This window comes from Chrysoperla carnea, chromosome 3 (genome assembly GCF_905475395.1).
Source record: "Chrysoperla carnea chromosome 3, inChrCarn1.1, whole genome shotgun sequence".
Lineage (NCBI taxonomy): Eukaryota > Metazoa > Arthropoda > Insecta > Neuroptera > Chrysopidae > Chrysoperla > Chrysoperla carnea.
In genome coordinates this window covers 26,694,780-26,716,754 of record NC_058339.1, presented here as the reverse complement: position 1 = coordinate 26,716,754, position 21,975 = coordinate 26,694,780, and the positions used below count along the sequence as shown (strand labels likewise).

Here is a 21,975-nt window from a genome sequence, read left to right as displayed (position 1 = left end):
CACTAATCCGAGATGTAAATTCAATAATTTAATACGAGAACACACTCTCATACGGAATTCGCCCCACTTTTGATAAAAAAAACTCACTGTATTTCAATTTTGGTTCAAAAAGTGTTCACGACACTATGGCAAAAAGGGTCACGGTACAAATCTTGATATGACGCTCCCTCAGGGCTAGCTACACCACTGTTATTATAACAAAGGTTTATGTTAGATCCAGGCTTAGTATAAATTTAGAAAACAGAAGCAAGTCAATAAACCGTTAAAATCTTGATTATTGAATAATTGGTTCAATCATGATTTATTTCATTGGAACAGATTTTTCTCATCGCTGGTCGCTTTGTCGCCTATGTGGCAGTTACGATATGAATTAACCATAATTGTTAAATAAAAATCTTTCAAAATATAATTTAAAATTCTTTATTAGATAAATATATAGATTTAAATTGAGTTTTTAAGTATAATATAACAAAATAAAATTAAATTTTTAACAGAAAGCTTTTATAAAAAAATATTTACATGTGTTTATTTTAATAGGTTTATTTAAGGTGCCTTTTCATTCATCGCTCTGACGCCCGAATATTAATTAATCCTAATAAAAAGTTAATAATATCAAATAAAAATTTATTCAGATTGTTAAAATTTTTTATTAGAATTGGAATTGGTGTATGGAAAACGAGTGTGAAGATATTTTATTAATATTTTTAGATCAGAGTTCATTAAAAAATAATGACTAATTTTAAAATATAGGAAAAGTCAAGATAAACAAATCATAATTTATTATTTTGCATGTGATTTAATCAAAAATATATTCCATTTATTTATATCATAATTCGTGTAATAGACCTACCGACCTTTAATGCTTTCTTAATTACTTCATTATAATTATAACAAAACCTTTTTTAATTATAAACCTATTCGGTGTCGTCTAATGGCGGAGCATTCATGAAAAGTTACCTTTTAGATATCATTCTTTCAAATACTGTATATATTATCCTTTCTAATTATTTTTATAAATATTATGTCCTTCAAAAGTACAAGAAACCAGAAGACAGGAATACAGGGGTTTATATATAATAATTTTTGATTTCGTAATTTATAAATTTCACTACTGAAATCACCTGCCATTTAAGAAAATACATATTGGTCAATAATGTACAGAAATGTGGACTAGAACTTGATTCTATAATCATAGATATATTGCAGCCAACTAGCTTAATTGGCCGTTCAACATAGACATATAAAGAAAGGTTTTATGTCTATATGCCGTTCAATTAACATTCTAACCTTTTTACTAAACGGTGCCGTTCAACTAGATGCCTGAACTATATTCACTTGAGTCGATTACGTTTAAATACTTGCCTAGCCTAGTCATTTAAATTTAAGTTCCACTTTCTACCACCTGGCGCTGAAACCTGCAAACTGTCAATATGACGTCGGCAAGCAACAATTTTGAGTTTCTCACAGTTTGATTGCGTTTACGCAAAAAAGGAAAGTTGGAAGATGGCTAGGCTGTGAACTAATAACGGCTAATTAAGATCGTTGGCTACGACAGATATAACACAGAATGGACATAAAGTTTTAATACAGTTTTTACACTATTAAGATAGATTTTTTAAACAACACTAACATTATTTTATTTATTGATTATTATTCATATCACTTTGGTCCTAACCTTAAAGCATTAAAAAATCCAAAATTTCCACCAAGTTATTTTTACAATAATCTTAAGTGAAAGTTTTTTTATAGAGGTAGTATTTTATAAATTTACCATACCTACTTGTGACGCTTCCAGTTACGTGAATAAATTAAATTTTGAAGGTAAGGTAAATAAAAATAATTAATGAATTAACTATTTCCTAGTTAATTTAACTTAATTACATAATTTTTTTAGTATTTTAAATACCTAACTGATGGAAAAACCTAAACATACAATGATTTTGGAAATTTACATTATACTGAATTAAATTTCGATTTTTCCCAATTTCCTAAATCAATTTCCTATATTATATAAATACGTATTTTGACTACCATGTAGTCATCATCAAAATAAATTAGCTAATCGTAATTACTCTTATAGTGTATGTTACTCGTTGCTAATTTGGCGATGGTCTTCATCGAAATATGTATTCATATAATACAAAAATTGATCTAGAAAATTAAGTGGAAAGTCCAAATTTAATTCAAAATATCCTAGAGCTCGCATTATCTTTGATAATATTTATATCGACAATACTGTTTTTTTCAATTTTGACGTTAAGATTTTAACAATAAAACTCAATAACAGAGAGCCATGTCAATTTTTGTAATATTGTTTCTGTTTATTTTTCCACATCCATAAGATTACAGGTATTTAGGTAAATATATGTCATGTCAGAGACAAAAAAATAAACAAAATTGTGAAAGAAACTATGCTTTCAGTAAGATTACAAAACTAGAACCCAACTACAACAGCAAATGCACTAAAAACTAAAAAATTAACTTTAATTAAACAGACCTACAGAAAATAGAGGATGAAAGATTTAGGCATTATTTTACTGAAGTTGCTTAATCATTTTTGACCGGGTTTCGTTTTTAATTGTACAGTCCACAACATTTGTGAAGTTTTGATGATTAATTATGTATATTTACTAATTTCTTTTGAAGGTGTCTGCCCATGGCCTATGGATGTATAGGAATGTTCATTAAAAATTATTTTTCATTTTTATGCATTTTTTTTTATTGTAGTGAGATTTTATTTTTAAGAAAATATTATTTAGTTAAGAAAATAGTAAAATTCGTATAAATTGCATTAAATCACAGACTTTTCGTATTTATTTCTTCGCACTTCTTATTCTTCTCTTTGCGTCCTTGTGAATGATAAAAACACCTAAAATATAAAATAAAATAAATATAAGAATATATAGGTAAAAAACCTAACATTAATCGGGTGTATGTCAACTCATTTAATTCCCCGGGAATTTAATACTGAATTCATGCCACTTGAAAATCAACCTTAGAGCTCTAAGTGGTGAAATAACCGCTATTTACAAAACGAAACAAAATACAAATATATACAAAGAGAGATTGGTACTACCAAATAAAGCATGGAAGCCTAGATATTATCCTAAATTAAAAGCTGTTTTTAGGATCATCTTACAATTAAAACTCTTTTGGAAAAAAAAATATTTTTAAATTTTACCTGTTCCAAAGTACTTTGTCCTAATGAATAATCTTCAAAATCTAATTCTAATTTTGCTTGTTCCATTAAACCAAACATTTTCGACCACGTTAATGATTTATCAGCGATATAAAATGTCAATAACTCATTATGCTCTTCACGCAATTTTGCTTCTTTAAATGTATCTTCAATGTATCTTATAATATTATCTACATTCGTTAGTCGACCTTCTGCCACATTCTCCCCTGTTTTACTCTTTCGTGCTTTAACAGTTAAAGTATAACCACAAGAAAATTTATTTTTTAGCCGTTGTACCGAACCTAAACATTGAAATTGTCCATTTACCATGATGGCAATTTTTGTACAAAGTGCTTCACACTCTTCCATACTATGTGAAGTTAACACAACACATCGTCCCGAATCACGTACGTTACATAAAACATTCCAGAGATGTCGTTTAGTTGCGGGATCCATTCCGGTAGTAGGTTCATCCAAATAAATTACAGACGGATTTGCAACCAATGCTACTGCTGTACTTAGTTTTCGTTTATTGCCACCACTGTATGCTTCAACTCGCTTGTCAATATGTTGTAAAAAGTCTAATTCTGTTGCTAGGTTTATAACCAAATCTTCAATATCAACTTTATTAATACCACGTAAATAACAAAACATTCTAAGTGTTTCTCGTCCTGTCATATTATCAATTAACGCATCAAATTGTGGACAGTAACCAATAACTTTATGGACATCTTTTAAATTTGTTTTTAAGTTAATTCCATTAACCCACGCATCCCCATACGTTATTGTTTCATCACCAGTCATCATTTTAAATGTGGAAGTTTTACCTGCGCCATTAATTCCTAACAATCCAAAACATTCATACTTATTTACTCCAATACTTAATTGATTAACTGCCAAAAATTTATTGTAGTATTTTGTAACATCACGCATGACTAAACTCTGTTCATTGATTTCCGACTGCGATGCCCTTTCAATACGCTTCTTCTCAGCCAAAACATCATCATCCAAATCAATATTTTCAGACGGTACCAGTTTTTGTTTTCTTAATTTAGTTTTTAACCAATACATTAAATATTTGAATTTCTCAAATTCAATTAATAACAAAATCAAAAATAGAATACAAGCAGTTAAAATGAAAAAGAATATTTGACGTCCGATTCCTGGTGCTTTCCAACTAAAATAATTTTCTTCCAATTCTAAAAAGAACAATTAAAAGCTTGATTGTATTATTATCATAACAAGTGCTTCTTGTACTTATTGGTAGTCTAATGGTAGTCTATTAATTTGTGTGTATTTAGAAATAGACCTTTTTCATGAAAAACAGAAATGCTTTTAGAATTTTTATAGAATATATACGTACTACAACATTTTGGTATCAATTTACAAACTTCTTCCATACATTCCTTAAACGGCAAATTACTGTCTTCACATTTAAATTTGCATAACGCTGATTGAGAATAAACTTTGTATGTACTACGTATTGAAGAACTACACGCATAATGTGGAATAACCATAAACATCCATTCCAATAAATCTGCAACATGTTTTAGATCTAACGCAGGTGATCCCAGAACTTCTATAACAATAAATGCTGCAACACCTGCCAACAAAAAGAATTAAATGTACTGGTGCTGGCAAACTCATAGTACCTAAATATAATATTATGGGTTTTTGAAGGAGTTAACAGAGCTTTTTACTACCCGTTTGGGCTTATTTACTGAACTGCCTATACTCGATTTTTTCGCAATTTAGGACAATAATCATTGATTTTAGATTGGATATAAATCAGTTCCTACTTACACTTGCGCAATCGAATTTTTATACATAGTTAATTTTTTTTCTCTACTTATAATTTTGTGTGATATTTCGTAACGGCAGTTTAAACTGTCATACGCTAAGGAATCCTAGGATAATTTCTCATAATAGTTAATATATCCACTAATAAAACTTACCTGTCAGTATATTTAATAAAACCATTCGAACAAAGCCTGTTGATGGTATACTGAATAAGAATGATCCAAGGTACATCATTGGCAACATTGAAATACCAAACAAGAAGAAAATAAAGAACAAACGACCTAAAAAAGAAAAATAAGCTTCATTCAGAACATTTTTCTAATTTTTTCGCCAATTAATCATCGTCGATTTGAAATAAGTGGAGAATGCGACATCTATAAAAACTTTATAAACCAATAACTTAATTTGATGTTTAAATATTAATTTAGGTTCAACATGTAAAATTCATATTTTTAATTTGAGTTTAGAGCCCTTCCAACTGTCAGAAATTTTACAAAGGCTTAACCTGTACTTCCTGTAAACCTTTCTCTGGTTAATGTAACTTGTAGAATGCAAGAATGCAAACGGAACGAAAATTTAGAATCCAAAAGATCGAAAATTAAAAACAAAATTTTTATTAATCGTTTTACCTAATTGAGCTGGAGTTTTATAACCATCTTCTTGGAAACAAATGAGAGTGATTATCACTAATAAAATAGTCGTTAAAAATGTAATCAAATCACAAATATATGCTGAAGACCAAAATGTGAATACATTAACACCAGATACGAATTGAATATGTTTTGACTTGCAGACACGTTCTTTAACATAAAATAAAACATAGAATGAAGAAACCAATGCCATACTAAAACCAAGATTAAAAGCTAATTGAAAACCTAAATTATTTGCTTTAGCCAATTTATCAATCTGAAAAAAAAAATAAACCGTAATTATTTTTAAAGTTATGGTTTATATTTTATTTATTGGACAAACCTTTGTTTGTAAAGTAAAAGGTAGCGGTTTATTATATACGGTAATCGTTCGATTCGGGTCAATTCTTCCTAAATACGCATTATGCGCTAAATTTAAAGCAATTGGAGGTGAATGATATGCCTCGTTATTAAACCAGCCTAGAATATTTCCTTCTTCTAATACTGTAATTGCAACTATGTATTTGGTTCTCACTTCTTTCATTATTTCTCTCGTCTGAAATTCAAAAATTGTATTCAATAAAAACTATAAAACTTAGTATATTTAACCCATATCGCATGCGATTTTCTTGTGAACAAGATGAGTTCGATCTTATTAAGGTTAATCCCGAGCCCATTCTCCCTTGCCTACTTTGATAGTTCTTGAGATGTTATAGTTTTGGAATAATTTTTGTCATCCTATAACCCGAAAATAATATGATTTTTCATTGGTTTAAATTTTAAAATATTCCAAAAGTTATAATATTCTACGTACTACACGTAAAAAGATTTAAAGGGAGGGGGTAATAGTTGCAAAAATTCCACTGAGCATGATTCACTTCACAGGATATTTATGAAGCGTCTTGTTTTCTAGATATACAAATTCCCTTATTTGCAACTTCAAGGAACTATACGGGGTACTGTAATGGTGGTTGACGGGGGTATAGATATATGTGTCCAAGATTATAGCCATGGAGACTACACAAGGAGATTGAACTCCATGCAACCAAATATCTGTCAAAAATAAGATGTCAGTAGTGTTCATTTTGAACCAGATAGTGGAGCAAATGAAAGGAAATTCGTGCAATGAACTTCGGAGCAAATTTTGTCATTTCTCTCGTTTGAGTTGAATTTCCTTGTATAGTTTTCCCCAGGATTATAAAAAAAAATATTAATCAATTAATTAGAAATTCCGTTTTTTGCTATTTAATTATGTGTTCTAAGATAATGCTTACACCCTCCTCTCCATTTCATATAATAAATACCTTCAATACTCTTATTAAAGAAGTAAATTAAAAAATTTTTGATTAATTACCTTCTTTAGTATATATTCTTCAAAATCTACGGATCCAATTGAGTTTAACGGCTTTTTAATATTAGTAAAGAAATTTTCCAAACTATTTGTTGTTTTGTTTGCAATTTCATCTATACCTTTTTGGTTTATAAGACTAATGCTTCCAGGATATTGTCGTATGTCAAGAGCTAATGGCGGTAAACTATCTTGTTGTTTATGATTACGTATTACTAAAATGGCTATGATTAACATAGCTGTCGGAATTATTAATTGTGTTATTAATAACATTCGAGATCGATAAGTGACTATAATTTTTTTCATTAACATTGCATAAAATTGCACCATCAACAGATGAAATCCAGTTATTCGACTTGTTTCAATTTGCAAATTCACTAGAATAAATTTAAAGTACATATATATCAGAAATAAATTTGTCATATAGAATGAAAAATGCTGTCATTTAAAGCAGTATCAAGAAAGCATCATTTCCCAAGTATTTTCAGAGAAAAGATTAGATTTATAGATGTAACTTACATGCCACATCATTTGGTTTGTTCCGTGCTTCACCATTCTGTTCTTTACTATTATCTTGTTTATTGGACTCGTCTCCAACTCTGAAAAAATTTAATTTATTTTATAATGCTAAAATTGTATTTAATTCGGAATCGGCCAGGACCACAATCTTGCTCAGCGGACCAATCGGTTGGTAAGTGGGCAACTCAGAAAAAAAAGAGATTCAATCGGGCATGCGGTACGTCAAGTCAGTTATATAATTAAAAGTGTTACGTAAAATAAATAATAAAAAAAATTTAGTATCTGTAAAATTTATTTTTTACTTTAATTATACTTACTTCATAAAAACTTCTTCTAAAGTTGTTAGAGATATACCAAAATTATTAATACCAAGCTGTTCTCCATCAGTTTCTAATCGTTTTAGCATTTCCTCAAATACCGAAACACTATTTTCTGCTAATATATAAGTTAATTCAGATCCTATATTAGTGTAAATATCCAATTCAGGAATGTATTCTCTTAACATATCTGTAACTTCATTTGGTTTACATTGTGATGATTTTTCCATAATCAAATGATATCCAGCACCGTAACGTTTCTTTAAGAAGAATGATGATCCACAACATTGTAATTCACTGTTAGCCATAATAGCAATACGATCTCCGAGTAAATCTGCTTCATCCATAAAATGTGTTGATAAAACCATTGTTCTTCCTAAAATTTATTTATTACAATTTTGTGATAGTTTATCACAATTTGAAATTAATATTTATACCTTTTTTTTCTTTTTGTAAAAGATCCCATAAAAATCGACGAGCTGAAGGATCCATACCAGATGTTGGCTCGTCAAATATAACGACTTTAGATCCACCGCATAAAGCAATCCCAACCGATAATTTTCTTTGCATGCCACCGGATAATTGACTACTTTTTGAATCTTTCTTTGGAACTAATTGTAATAATTCAATGTATCTAGATACTTCCTTATTTATGTCCGCTTTGCTAACACCTTAAAAAATACATCGAATTAAATAAAAAACAAAATTAATTTCTATTAAGGTAGTATAACGTCCGTAAACTCACTTTTCTATTTTGAAAATGTATGAAATGTAGTGAGTTCTAGCTACATACCTTTTAAACGTCCGAAGAAATACAAATGTTCCTCAACTGTTAATTCATTAAATAATACATTATGTTGAGGACATAATCCTAAACTAGAGCGAACTTGTTCAACTTCTGTTCGAATATCATAGCCATTTACTGTGGCTGTTCCAGAAGTTGGTGGTATCATACCAGTTAACATACTCATTGTTGTAGTTTTGCCAGCTCCATTATGACCCAATAGACATGTGATCTGATCCACGTACATGTTCAAATTTAAATTATTCACAGCATTTTTTTGATTTGTTCCTTTTCCATATACTTTTGTTAAATTTTTTATTTGAATACCAGCCTTTAGATCACTTGGTTCTTTCTCGTAAATATCAAAATTTGTATTAACATTCGTATCAAAACTGCTCTCAAAAGCTAGAAATCAAAATTTTTTTACACTTATTTAATTTTATATTCAAAAGAGTCAAATGTGAAATATTATAAATGAAAATTTGTTCTTTTATGTTAGTTGTGATTACATCCCAACTTAAAGATTTCAAAAAATAAACAACTGGCCAATGGAAAGTTTAGATGATCAAATTTTACACCAAAAAGTTCCTACGACTTTTTTATTTTGTCAAACACTTTTCGAATAAAGGGATTTTGAAAAAAATTCTCGTTTATTTTTCAGAGGTTTTCTCCGAAATTATGAAAGATAGAAGCAACACTCCTTAAGTGTTTCCAGGTTGGATTTGTATGACATAAAAAATAAAGCACAAAAAGGCCGCTAAAAAAGATAATATAGATTACTTACCATTTACTTTTTTTTCTCCAAACCAATATTTTAAAGTAAAAGGATAATACCATGGTAGCGGTACCCCATATTTACCAGGAAATATTTTTTCCACGTACAATGCAATTAATAAATATAACAGAGTATCAGCAATAAACATCCCGATCATATCTCCCAGCACTAAAGTGTCACCATTATTTACTTGTGAAAATAAATTATTCCAATGCATCCCTTCGCCTGATCCTTCTGCACGCACTATTAGATTAAATGAATATGCCATTGCTGTATTATGAAATAATGACGTAACCATTTTAGACGATTGGCTTAAAGTATCGTACCGTTGCTGAACAAACAAAAACGGTGTATAGCCCAAAAACCAAACTAAACCAGCAACAGCAGCTGCTTTATTAGCTAAGAAAGAAAAAAAACTGTTATAATCAATGTAAGGGTCTTCTTCATAATCAATAATACTGCCAGTTTTTGAAAATATTGATATTAAGATACAAGCAATCTCTCTAGCAATGTCTTTCGTTATTCTATCAATTTTTTTTTTATACGAATATTTTTCGTCCAGTCATTTCAATTTTTATAATTCTAATGCCGGTATTCCACTAAATGGACAATAGATTTTATGTTGTATTTGTGTTTTCTAGAACTTGAAAAACAAAAAAAAAAAACTGAAGTAAGCACAAAACTCTTGTTCTCATCAAGCGGAATACATAAACAAAAAAATAAAAAACAAAACTCCAATTGTCGTAAAACGTGCCATTCTTCAAAACGTTTTTAAAGTTTAAAACAAAAACAATTTTGTTTTATTCGACACGAGTTTGCATTTTGTTTTTGTTTGTCTGTTTAGTGGAAAACCGGCATAATATTTCTGTCTTACTATGTTTATCTACAGACTAAAAAAAGTTTTTCATTTTTAACTACAATTTGTAGCTTTACTATGAGAGGTAATTAGTATCTAATTAACTAAAATAATTTTTGTGGAGACATGGATTTTCTACAACTATTGTTTCGAAAATTTATTCTACGGCTCTCATTGCCTTTTATAGTTTCTCATCTCATAAATAATCACAATATAAGGAGTCTTAACTGAAGAGTTTATCATATAGTTTTAATATAGTTTGATAGCTACAAAAGTCAAGGATTGCACATTTGGTGTGTACAATCCAGATTCTCTGCTTACTTATCCAATACCTACGATATATTCAAAATTATTTTTAGGAAATTACCTGATGAAAAAAATACACTAATCATAAAACAAAACGTAACAGTTGACATCATATACATCAGTAAAACAAAAAATATGATAGTTGGACTTGAATACGTAAAAACTGCCACGTTTTCTTTTCCTGGATACCATTTTGTAGTAACTAATATAGTGCAAATTCCTGTGGCAATTGCTACGTACACAAATATTTTTATAAACCATGCTGTCCAATGTAACCAACTTGGCAAACCCATTATTTTCATGATTTCCTTGAATAATAAGTATAGTTAAGTTAGTATATAGTCAAACTAATGATATGCCGACCGGGACACCACACGAGAAAGAAAACAAAAATATTTTTACAAAGAAAGTACAAACCTTTAATTGTTTTTCTTTTTCCGTTGTAATGGTCTTAACAGAATTAATACAAGTGTATACGAAACTAAGTAAGAATATTGTTGAAACAAAACCAGCTAATACTGTTACAAGTGGATCTTCTATAAATTCAGGATATGGATATCTTTGTAATTTAATTTTCGGCCATTCAATTTCTACAGAATTTTGTTTTTTAATACTATCTATAATTGCTTTTGTTATTAAATGTTGCAATAACAAAAAGCCTTCCTGCTCATATCCAGGTGGATAACCACCATCATTTGCCAGCCGAGCTCTAGGTCCAACCCGTGGATATAATGGATACAATAAATTAGTACGCCAATTTGAAAATATGAATTCCGTACGATTTCCTGAACCTTCCAATCGTGATTCGCCTGGGAATACTAATGAAAAATTAATGTGTTGCGGAAATTCCACTATATTTGCATAAGAGTCAGGAAACATTACACCAGCTAATTTGTTATTCATTCCATTCAATTGTGTTAAATTCTTCCACATTTCTTGAGAATTATTAAATGAAATTATCTGAATTCCAATTACACCAAAAATAGGTGTCATAATTTCTCCCATTAAGAACGGATTATCTGGTGACCATGCTATTGATAAATTTTTTAAGAAAGAGCTGTAAAAGATTTTTATCGATGAAAAAATATTTTTTGTTAATTTAACCTCTAAATACAAGTACAGAGTGGACCAAATTCGTAGTTTAATCGGATAAAGGAATGTTATAAGTTTGTCCGCATTGTGTGTATGCCTGCCTGTCTGTGACATTGTAGCTCCTAAACGGATGAACCGATTTTGATTTTTTTGTTTTGTTTGATTTAATGGAGTTTAATGGATAATGTTTTTAGCTATGTTTTAAGTGCGAGTTTAGAGTTCCGCACCCGAAACAAAAGATATCTCTTTTTTAGTGTCTCATGGTCGACTATGATTTTCAAAGTCGGTTCAGTGTAGAGAAAGCTGCTAACGAAAAAACGGCATTTGTCGAGGGTTGTATAAATTTTGTAAATTTCACTTATTTTCTATTATGAAAACACGGTGCAATGTAAAAACAAAAATTTCAATAAAATTCAAATCCATTATCCAGACCAGTGCAAGCTACAGTCAAAGCTCGATTTAATAATCAATCAGTAGACAGCATTTCTGTACAGGTTAGCGGACTGGATTAATTTATGAACATACCCTATATATATTTATACTTACAAAGATTCAGCACTCATTTTCATCTTTGGCGGGAACTTTGGTATGGCAGCTGGATCAAACGGTTTATAATAAGTGGGTTCTGGAAACGATTCTGGATCTACCAGACTTCTTATAATCACTAATAGTATTGAAAATGCTACCGGTGCAAATATTTCCAAAACTGTTTGTATTGGGTGTCGCAGCTGTAGTTTCCAATTCTTCCATAATAATAATTTAAATTTGGCCCAAGACGAAATTCTTGTTTCACTTTCATTTTGACTTGGTCGTGTGCGTGGAAACTGGTAAAAATCACGATAAATATCATTAATATTTTGATTGTTATTATGTGTTTTTCTTTTAATAGAACAATAAATATATGAGAATAAACTCATTTTTTATAACAATTTTTTTTTTAATTTTTCTTAAGAATAGTTTATATTCATTTATTTTAAATTTTAAACCAAAACCACTAAAATATATTAATTTTTCACAAATTATCAAAATCAGGAAATAAACTGCTCTTTTAGTTTTTGTATGAAAGTGACTATAATGAACAACATAAAGTGTGTAAAATCCATTGATATCTATAATAATATAATTATGATATATTAATTATTAAAAAAATATAAAAATTTTAATAATTTCATAAATTAATTTAGCGTAACAAATACCGTGAAATGATATGTAGTCTAAGAATCAGGCCACAAAATGAAAATTCATAACATGAAAGTTATGGTTTATAAACAGTGCATAATTCAAACACTTTCGATAGATTCGAATAAAATTAAATCAATAATTTATAAGCAGAGCAAAATATTCGCTTGATTAGAAAGCCTCTGGGTTCATTCAAAAGTTTTTGGACAAACTGATACAAGTTTTTATTTAGGTTTTGAAAAACAGAACAAAATTCTTACAAACAAAATAAAAGTCTTACGGTGTGGTTTCTCCTAAGGTGAATATTTTAACAAGGTAGGGTATTTAAACAAACTCTGTATTTTTGAAACGTACTCTTTTATAACTGCCGTACATAAGACGATTTTGGTTATTAGTCCGACTGGCGAGGCCGTTCTTATATAGCCACTCAAGTTAAAACGTTGTAAACCTTTAATCGAGTTTTTTATTAATTAATTATAAAAAAAATATAGCTCGGATATAAAATTATCCGCTCTCTTATAACTGCCATAAATAAGACGAAATTGCTTATTAGTCCGGCCGGCGATACCGTTCTTATAGAGCCATTCAAGTTAGAACGATGTAAACCTTTAATCGAGCCTTAAGCAGTAAATAAAGTTTATATAAGCATCATAGTATGATTATTACTAGTGTTCGACCGAAACTTGAATTTCTATCGAAATCGAAACTGATACTTTTTTAGACATGTTAAAAATTGATTGTTTACTGAAATTTGGCTTTTTTTTACACTTATGCAGACAGTTAACACAACACATAAAGGCACAACAAAATTACACCGGACTGGTTGGCAAATTCAGCAGACACGCACTCACTAAAAGTTAGCCGAACGACGCGCGATAATTCACGAACGCAGAGTTTCAGTATGGCCGAAAGTTCGGCAAATTTTCTGCCGAAACCAAAACTGATACCGAAACCGAACCTTCGGCCGGACACTAATTATTTCACCTATACTATATTTATAATTTACTTTTATAAATGATGTAAATACCCTTATACTTGATTTAGGATCAAGTAGTCATGAATGAGCGTGTCCAGCAGATAAAAAGTATTACATATTGTTTTCTGTGATAAGAAAGGAATACGTATTATATGGAGGTGCTAAATTATCAGAGAGATTTTTAATAATACAATTTGAAAACTTCCAACTCCTAGACTACAAGACTACATGACAATTAATTATTATCTAAATTATTTTAATAACTTTATGTCAGCTATAAAATGTTTGTAACAACAAATTTTATTATTAAAATTTTTTATTTAGTTCCACCTCTCTCGTTGTCTGTCTGTAATCAAATCTTGAAAGTCAAATTTGATCCACTTCCCGGCTTCCGATCGAGCAAAAATTTGGCATACACGCTTAGTTTGGATGATAATGCATCGTCATCCAAACTAATATTCTTAAATTAAAATTTTCAATAAACAATTTTTTTCTAGAGTCGCATACTCGACTATTGGTAAGAGCTTGAGGCGCTCAATATCGAAAAATAAGTAGGTATGTGGAGTGAATGAGACGCTTCAATTCATTTTTGATATTTTTAAATGAGCGTCTCAAGCTTTTACAAGTAGTCAAGTATGAGTGACTCATGGAAAAAATTATTTTCTACTTTTTAGTACAATAAAAGTTTCTTTAAATAATAAAGTTTTCTTTTTTGTAGCATTTTACACAGTAAGGACTTTTTAATTAAAAATTATATTTTAATTAAGATAATTATGTAAAGTTGGAACTTTTAGTTAAAGAGTATGTCAGGAATTTTTATCCAACAAGGATATTTTAATTAAAAATTATCTTTTAATTAAAATAGTGGCATATTTACAGTAGGTATTTACTGTTACTTCGGTAGTATGACAGGAAAATCCCAACAAGGCTTTTTTAATTAAAAATGACATTTTAATTGAGGTATTTCTAGCATGGTATTTGCAGTTCCTATGCTAAAGCTAGATTCCGGTACCAGGACTCCACATTCTTGAAACCTATTAACGCTAGGTTAATTTTGATCATAAATTTGAAAAATATGGCCCAAATTTAGTAGGATTACATACTTGGTTTATCAAAATAGGATAAAATTTCGATGTAATAGAGCAAAATTAAATATTTTGAATTTTGATGACGTCATCAAGTTCAAAAATTCGATTTTTTTAATAACACAGGCAATTTTGATCCCATCTTATTGGAATTTTTTTTGAAACCCACTAATTTTGGGTCATTCTTTTCAGCTGTGATGTCAGTTTTTCGCTAGTTATCACTTATGTGCTTAATTCCGGGACCAGGCTTCCACATTCTTGAAATCTAATAGAGCTAGGTTAATTTTGATCATAAATTTGAAAAATATGGCCCAAATTTAGTAGGATTACATACTTGGTTTATCAAAATAGGATAAAATTTCGATGTAATAGAGCAAAATTAAATATTTTGAATTTTGATGACGTCATCAAGTTCAAAAATTCGATTTTTTTAATAAAACAGGCAATTTTGATCCGATCTTATTGGATTTTTTTTTTAAACCCACTAATTTTGGGTCATTCTTTTCAGCTGTGATGTCAGTTTTTCGCTAGTTATCACTTATGTGCTTAATTCCGGGACCAGGCTTCCACATTCTTGAAATCTAATAGAGCTAGGTTAATTTTGATCATAAATTTGAAAAATATGGCCCAAATTTAGTAGGATTACATACTTGGTTTATCAAAATAGGATAAAATTTCGATATAATAGAGCAAAATTAAATATTTTGAATTTTGATGACGTCATCAAGTTCAAAAATTCGATTTTTTTAATAACACAGGCAATTTTGATCCGATCTTATTGGAATTTTTTGAGAAACCCACTAATTTTAGGTCATTCTTTTCAGCTGTGATGTCAGTTTTTCGCTAGTTATCACTTATGTGCTTAATTCCGAGACCAGACCTCCACATTCTTGAAATCTAATAGAGCTAGGTTAATTTTGATCATAAATTTGAAAAATATGGCCCAAATTTAGTAGGATTACATACTTGGTTTATCAAAATTGGATAAAATTTGAATGTGATAGAGCAAAATTAAATTTTTTGGATTCTGATGACGTCATAAAGTTAAAAAATTCGATTTTTTTAAAACACAGGCAAATTTAATCCGATTTTATTGGAATTTTCATTATTTTATTATATGAAATATATCAGAGTATATTAAGTTTAGTTCCAAGTAAGTAATACTTCCTGAACATTTAAAAAAAAAACTGACCCGATAGGTTGAGGGTTTCTCTTTGAAATGCTAAAATGACACGACTTACAAGTATATCATGGTTTAATTACCTCAGTTACACTACTAATCGCAATAATTTTTCGTCCATTTAAAAAACGATTCCACATTTTACGCCATAATATTTTAGAATAACTAATATTATTCATAATAATGATGTTAACATTTTGTTTAACGTATGTATAATAATTATTAATTCAAAAATAAATTTAACTAATTAATAGTACCTAGTAAAACAATTACCTACTTTTAAAAACATTCGTTTTTAAACCAATATGTTAAAATGTATTATTTTTTATTCATAATTTGTAATATCATATTTTTTTAGTGAGTATTAATTTAATAGTTCGAAAAATAGTATATTACTCATAAATAATGTATGTTTCACTATCTATTTTAATTCAGGGCTTTCAATGTATACTTTCGATAAAAATATACTCGATAGAAGCAGATGTGGTCGAATTAACACAGTAATGATTTGACTTATCATAACCATTTCGGATGAAAATATTTTCTTGTTTTCATACTTTTAAGAGCACGATTTTGTAAGATCGTCGGGCTTTTATTTTTTTAACTTTATTTGTGTTTACGTGTTTTTATCGAAACTACATTTTAAACACTCATGGAATCAAAGCTTTGGACAAATAGAAATATCGAACGTAAAAATTTTTACGTTACCATGTAAATATAATTTTCTAGAAAAAAATAATTTTCGGGTTTTCTTCAATATTTCATGTTTTATAGAGTCTTGATGAAATTTTTCTGTTTTATAGGTAAGATTTAGTATTTTTAATAATTTAATTTCTGCAGTTCTTTCGGAATAAAATTTAATAATGACGAAAAACATTTTGATTTTATATTTTATAACTTTGAACGTAAATTTCTCTGTAAATATTAAGCTTAGCAAATAAATGGTCTTATAGTAAATTGGAGTAAATTTTATTTCTTGCAACTTTGCTTATTATAAAAATTTCGGTTTTATATTAGCCGAGAACAATGACGGTTCTCTTTAACGGTGTGGCAGATTGAAAAACACAACAGATTTTTTTTTTCCGCAAAATTAGGGATAATGCATAAAACTTGATTGGAATGGTACAAGGTAATATTGATCGCTCGTTTCTTTTATAATGATAATATTGTTCAATCCTGTTATCCTTTAACCATACACAACATCATTAATAATTATTTTTAAAATAATAATCAATATAAAAGTAACACATTATAGTCGTCTATGCTATCATTATTTTAAGTGCAACATGTTTGTTTTGATCTATATCCTTAAATTGGTTTCCATGACCCGTAAAGCTTTCAATGTATCCTATCTTCGAAAGTTCTGAACAATTTTCTATTAGGCTTGTACGTTCCTTATGCCGATTTTCCACTAAACGGACAAACAAAAACCAAAACTGTAAAGACCTTTTTCGTTCGGCTTGATGACACTGTATACGACTACGGCTTGATGATGATATTGTGATTATAGTGTTTAGTAAATATTGCTCTATAAATTTTTCATGACAGGAAAAACAACCTGTGGAATTTCTGACAGAAAGTTATTGCTTTCACCACAAAAAACAAAATTGGAATTTTTTATTTCTACATTTTGCGATGTCCACAATGCAAGAGCAATGTATCTGAATGTTTCACGAACGGTTGGAAGTAGAGCAAAACTGAATTACACAAATGGTTATTTTAAAAATACCAATAACTTTTGTTAAACAATACTTAATCTCAGGAAAAACTGATACAAATTTAATTTCAAATTAATTATTCAAATATGTAGTAAATTATGTAGTGATGTAGCGTGTGGGGGTACCGAGAGCCCTGTCCGCGAGCTGTACTACATACATATGGAGGGCAGGAAACTGGCGAACTGATTAACCCAATTCACAGCCTTAGGCTATGGTCATTATATCAGGTAAGTATATTGTCATCGGGAATATTGTTGTGTGAGGATATTTTGAAAGATTGTTCTTGTTTAATTCTAAAAATAAGAAGCGGCAGCATTAAGATTGATATCTGGTGGAACAAACCGAAACCTAGGCCCCAATATGATCTATGTTCATATTTAAGTTTACAATATTTACTATAATAGTATGCTAGTCAAACATTTTACGCTCTAAAATGCAAATAGGACTTACAAAGAACCTGGACTAATAGTAAATTCTAGGAAGATGGCTTATTATAATTATTTTCATTTTTTTAATTTAAATCAAGAAATTTCAAATTTTGTAATCTCCGTTCCCCTCGGAAATTTCTAAATTTAACTGCCAATTTTCAAAGATTTGCCGTAAAACCAGAACAAAATATACGTTAAATCACAATTTCTTGGTTTCGATTTTTGGGATGAGAATATAAACTTTCTATCACGAAATTAATAAAAGCATTTAAAATATAACGAAACAATAAATTTAATAATATTTTCTAAATGCTAGCCCATAAAAATAAACAAAATTTAGTAAATTAATAAAACCTCATACCTGATTTGTAATTAACATAAAAGTGTTTAGATGTGAATAACTCTGAAATTCTGGATATCACAAAATGTAAGGCACCAAAAAAATTCGTTTACTAACAAAAATATAAATACAATAAATTATTTTTAATTGTCTGACATTATTATCACCATGTTTCAAAAAATTATTCTTTAAAGCTTTAATTTTCCTTGCGCTGACACCATGTGAGAATTGATTTTTTTCTGAATTGAATATAACGCGCAACTCCTTAACATTCATATATACTCAATACTTAATAATTTGACAAAATATTTAATTAGTTAATAAAAAGTTAATAATTATTTTTTATATGATAGGAAGAATTAAATTAATTATTGATTTTAGTCGGGGAAATAACATATATTCGTGTAGAACTGAATTTAGCGCCTTGCGCAAAGATATTTATGATTTCTATATTACCTTCTCATTATTTTATTAATATGAGTTACCACCATAGACATATAAAGGACCACACAATGATATTCTCTTTTATGTAATAATATTGCCTATATTTTTTTTAATTTAAATTATTAACAAATATAGACAATACTAGATGACCCGTGCGATTACCATTAGTTGTCAGTTACGAAATTTCATAGAGTGGAGAGAAAATATAATATAATAATTACATTTTCTCTTGGCGTTGTTTCTTTTTTTTTCAACAGTCTCTAGAAGCATAATTTCGATAAAGATACAAAGAAAACAGGGATCCTATACTATAACATTACGTGACTACAACAATACAGGACTGATGCTGTAACGTTTAAAAAATATAACCCATTTTTATAGGAACTTTTAAATGTGATAATCGCAAGTTTCAAAACAACACGTTCAAATCTGCCCCTATGCTAAGGTGCCTCCTTCTCACCTGCTATTTCTCCTCAAAATATTTATAATCCTCCTCAAACACTCTGTATTACTTAAAACAATAGTGGGCAATATTAAACGTATAACGAAATGTATATTAAAGGACTTTACGAAATTACAAACCATTATTATGTAAGTATATAGGTACACTAAACACACTTAACACTCCTTAAGAAATTTTCTAACATTGCGAACAACTTAAAATAGTTTATTTTATCGTATCATTCATTCAAGAGGGACTACGAACAATACGTCTAACACTAAATTTAAAAAAAAAAATCCTTTAATTAGTGATTGTAATAATTCGGTAAAAATAGTTAATTGTATCATTGTATAATTTTTTATTATTAGTTTAAGATAAAAGATAATTATAGTCTAGAAGATATTGAAACGTGAGCTAAAAATTCAATCAAATTTAAGACATCCAAGTCTGATTGTGATTAGTGTACTTAACTGCGCGCGTATCAAAAGTAAAAAACAATTAAAACGAGTACATACCTATAGACCGTGGGACACCACGATTTTTTTAAATGATGAATGCATAGGTGAAACTTCGTAAGGGGCTTCCTTTTGACAATAACTTTCCTCTACGATTTTTTTCGAAAAGGCTACGTTTTCAAATGAGCGTAATGACGTCATATTTTAGTTAACGTTTTAAAAAAACGCATCAAGAAATTTGTCGAACACTATAACCACTTCATAACATTAATAATCGAGCAAACCAGAAATATTTTATTGTTTAATAATTATTAATGTTAACAAGTGGTCATAGAGTCCGACAAATTCCCTGATTCGTTTTGTCAAAACGACAACTCAAAGATGACGATATCATGATCATTTGAAATAGCAACCTTTTCGAAAAAAGTCATAGTGGAAAGTTTTGTAGACTCGTCAAAAGCCACTCACAAAGTTTCAGGTATGTATTTAACATTTAAAAAAGCCCGTCTAAAATCTCAAGTTCAAAATTAGTTTATTTCTATAAAATTACAATTGTAATATAAATTATATTATTCCAAGCCTAAATTGCCAAAATCTCCTGCACTATTGAGTACATATGTTCCTATTAGGTACATAACTACGTATGTATCTCAATGTCACAAAAAATGCTCGTTTTAAAACATTCTAAGTGTTACTATTATAACATAACATATGATGCGTACGCTTAGAATGTTTTAACTGTGGCACTTTTTCTGACAGTGAGTGTACATACATACGAATAGAAATAGTATTTTTTGGCTGTAGGTAAACTTGGTACATTTTAAGGTAATAAAATCAAACAAAAAGACTACCATTGATAAGATACTGCGGCCAATTAACAGCGACCAAAAAATTAAAAATTATGATTCTCTGAAGGCCCCAAAACATTTAACTGGTTAATTATGATATAAAAATGGACAACTATGCCAAGTTTCATTAAATTCTGTATGCAAAGTCTATTACCGATAGTACTGCCTTAAGAAAAATTTTATAAAAGCTTGAGATAACCGTTAAATAAGGCGTAATTCTATCCATGTCGGATACTGTGCATATACGAATGTAGATTTTCGTGCTTCTTTATAATTATTTACTGAATCAACTGAATGTGTTTTCTGCTTACTTAGATAAATTTAGGGCTTTGATCAATTTATGACAGTAATGATAAAGGCATATTGAGTTCTCATTTAGTAAAATTGAAATTGCTCGATTCATTAAATACATGCCTTTTATGTGACATTTACACAAATTGATTGCATAATGAAAATAACGATACAATAGACTTTTGGCTAATTACATCACAGTCAGCATTTCAGCAAACTGTTTTTGTAATTTTTCTATTTTACAAGCAACCTGTCATATGAAACATGTTCTCTATTTTCTTAAAAAATCTATGATAAAAATTTAAGTATGTAGGTACCTACTTATTTATTACATAACCAATCAAATGCATTGTACAATTGTACTATCTAACACCTTGACAAGTAAATACAATCAAATAAGCAAAATATCTTATCACTATACATAACCTTTAATAATTAATTTAAACTCAAAATTTGTTTACCTGTTGAATTCGCAAGGGCGTACGTTCTTGTACTAGTAATTCATCTTCATCATCGTCAGCTTTAAATCTATCACCATTTTTTAAGTGAGAATCATTATTATCACTCTTAGTTGATTTATTAATATTATTCATATTAAAATTTAATAATACTGATTAGTTATTAATATATATCACAGAAGCACATTCCACATTTAGATTTAGATTCTTTCTCCAAATAATTATAATTATATTACGTAAGAGAGCTTCAGAATAATATTGAATTCTGAGTAATCTTAACATAACCAAGGTACATAAATGAATCATATTTCGATTTCCGAGGTCATTCAAATTATGGTAAATTTTTATTTGTAATTCATTCGCTATAATCAATGGGGTGTTATCAACTTTTATCGACAGTTAATTTATTATTTTAAAACGTTCATAAAATGAAATAATATTTCGTATATGAAATTTTTGAATATATTTAACTCATTCATATAAATTGTCAAGTGTTCATGACTAATACGTAAGTATAGTAGTCTTCA

The 21,975-nt window shown here is 29.0% G+C and overlaps 1 protein-coding gene across 1 annotated transcript; it reads right to left on the bottom strand.

The window, feature by feature from the left end:
* Positions 1–2,820: 2,820 nt before the first annotated feature.
* On the bottom strand, positions 2,821–21,600 carry LOC123296703 (phospholipid-transporting ATPase ABCA3-like). Its single transcript, XM_044878297.1, has 16 exons — positions 21,452–21,600; positions 12,151–12,428; positions 10,930–11,569; positions 10,574–10,820; positions 9,360–9,749; positions 8,585–8,980; positions 8,229–8,462; positions 7,792–8,167; positions 7,475–7,554; positions 6,962–7,332; positions 5,951–6,163; positions 5,608–5,884; positions 5,134–5,259; positions 4,542–4,781; positions 3,182–4,377; positions 2,821–2,869 (listed from the first exon to the last, which is right to left on the bottom strand). The coding sequence occupies exons 1-16, from the start codon at positions 21,581–21,583 to the stop codon at positions 2,831–2,833; spliced, it is 5,235 nt and encodes a 1,744-aa protein (XP_044734232.1). The 5' UTR covers positions 21,584–21,600; the 3' UTR covers positions 2,821–2,830.
* Between the last annotated feature and the right edge of the window lie 375 nt (positions 21,601–21,975).

Excerpts from the sequence above, each read along its gene's own strand:
- LOC123296703 (XM_044878297.1), bottom strand. The coding sequence starts at position 21,583 with ATGAATAATATTAATAAATCAACTAAGAGTGATAATAATGATTCTCAC. Across the intron at positions 4,378-4,541 it reads ATTGATACCAAAATGTTGTA|AATTGGAAGAAAATTATTTT; the intron begins GTACGTATATAT and ends TGTTCTTTTTAG. Across the intron at positions 2,870-3,181 it reads GACAAAGTACTTTGGAACAG|GTGTTTTTATCATTCACAAG; the intron begins GTAAAATTTAAA and ends TTTATATTTTAG.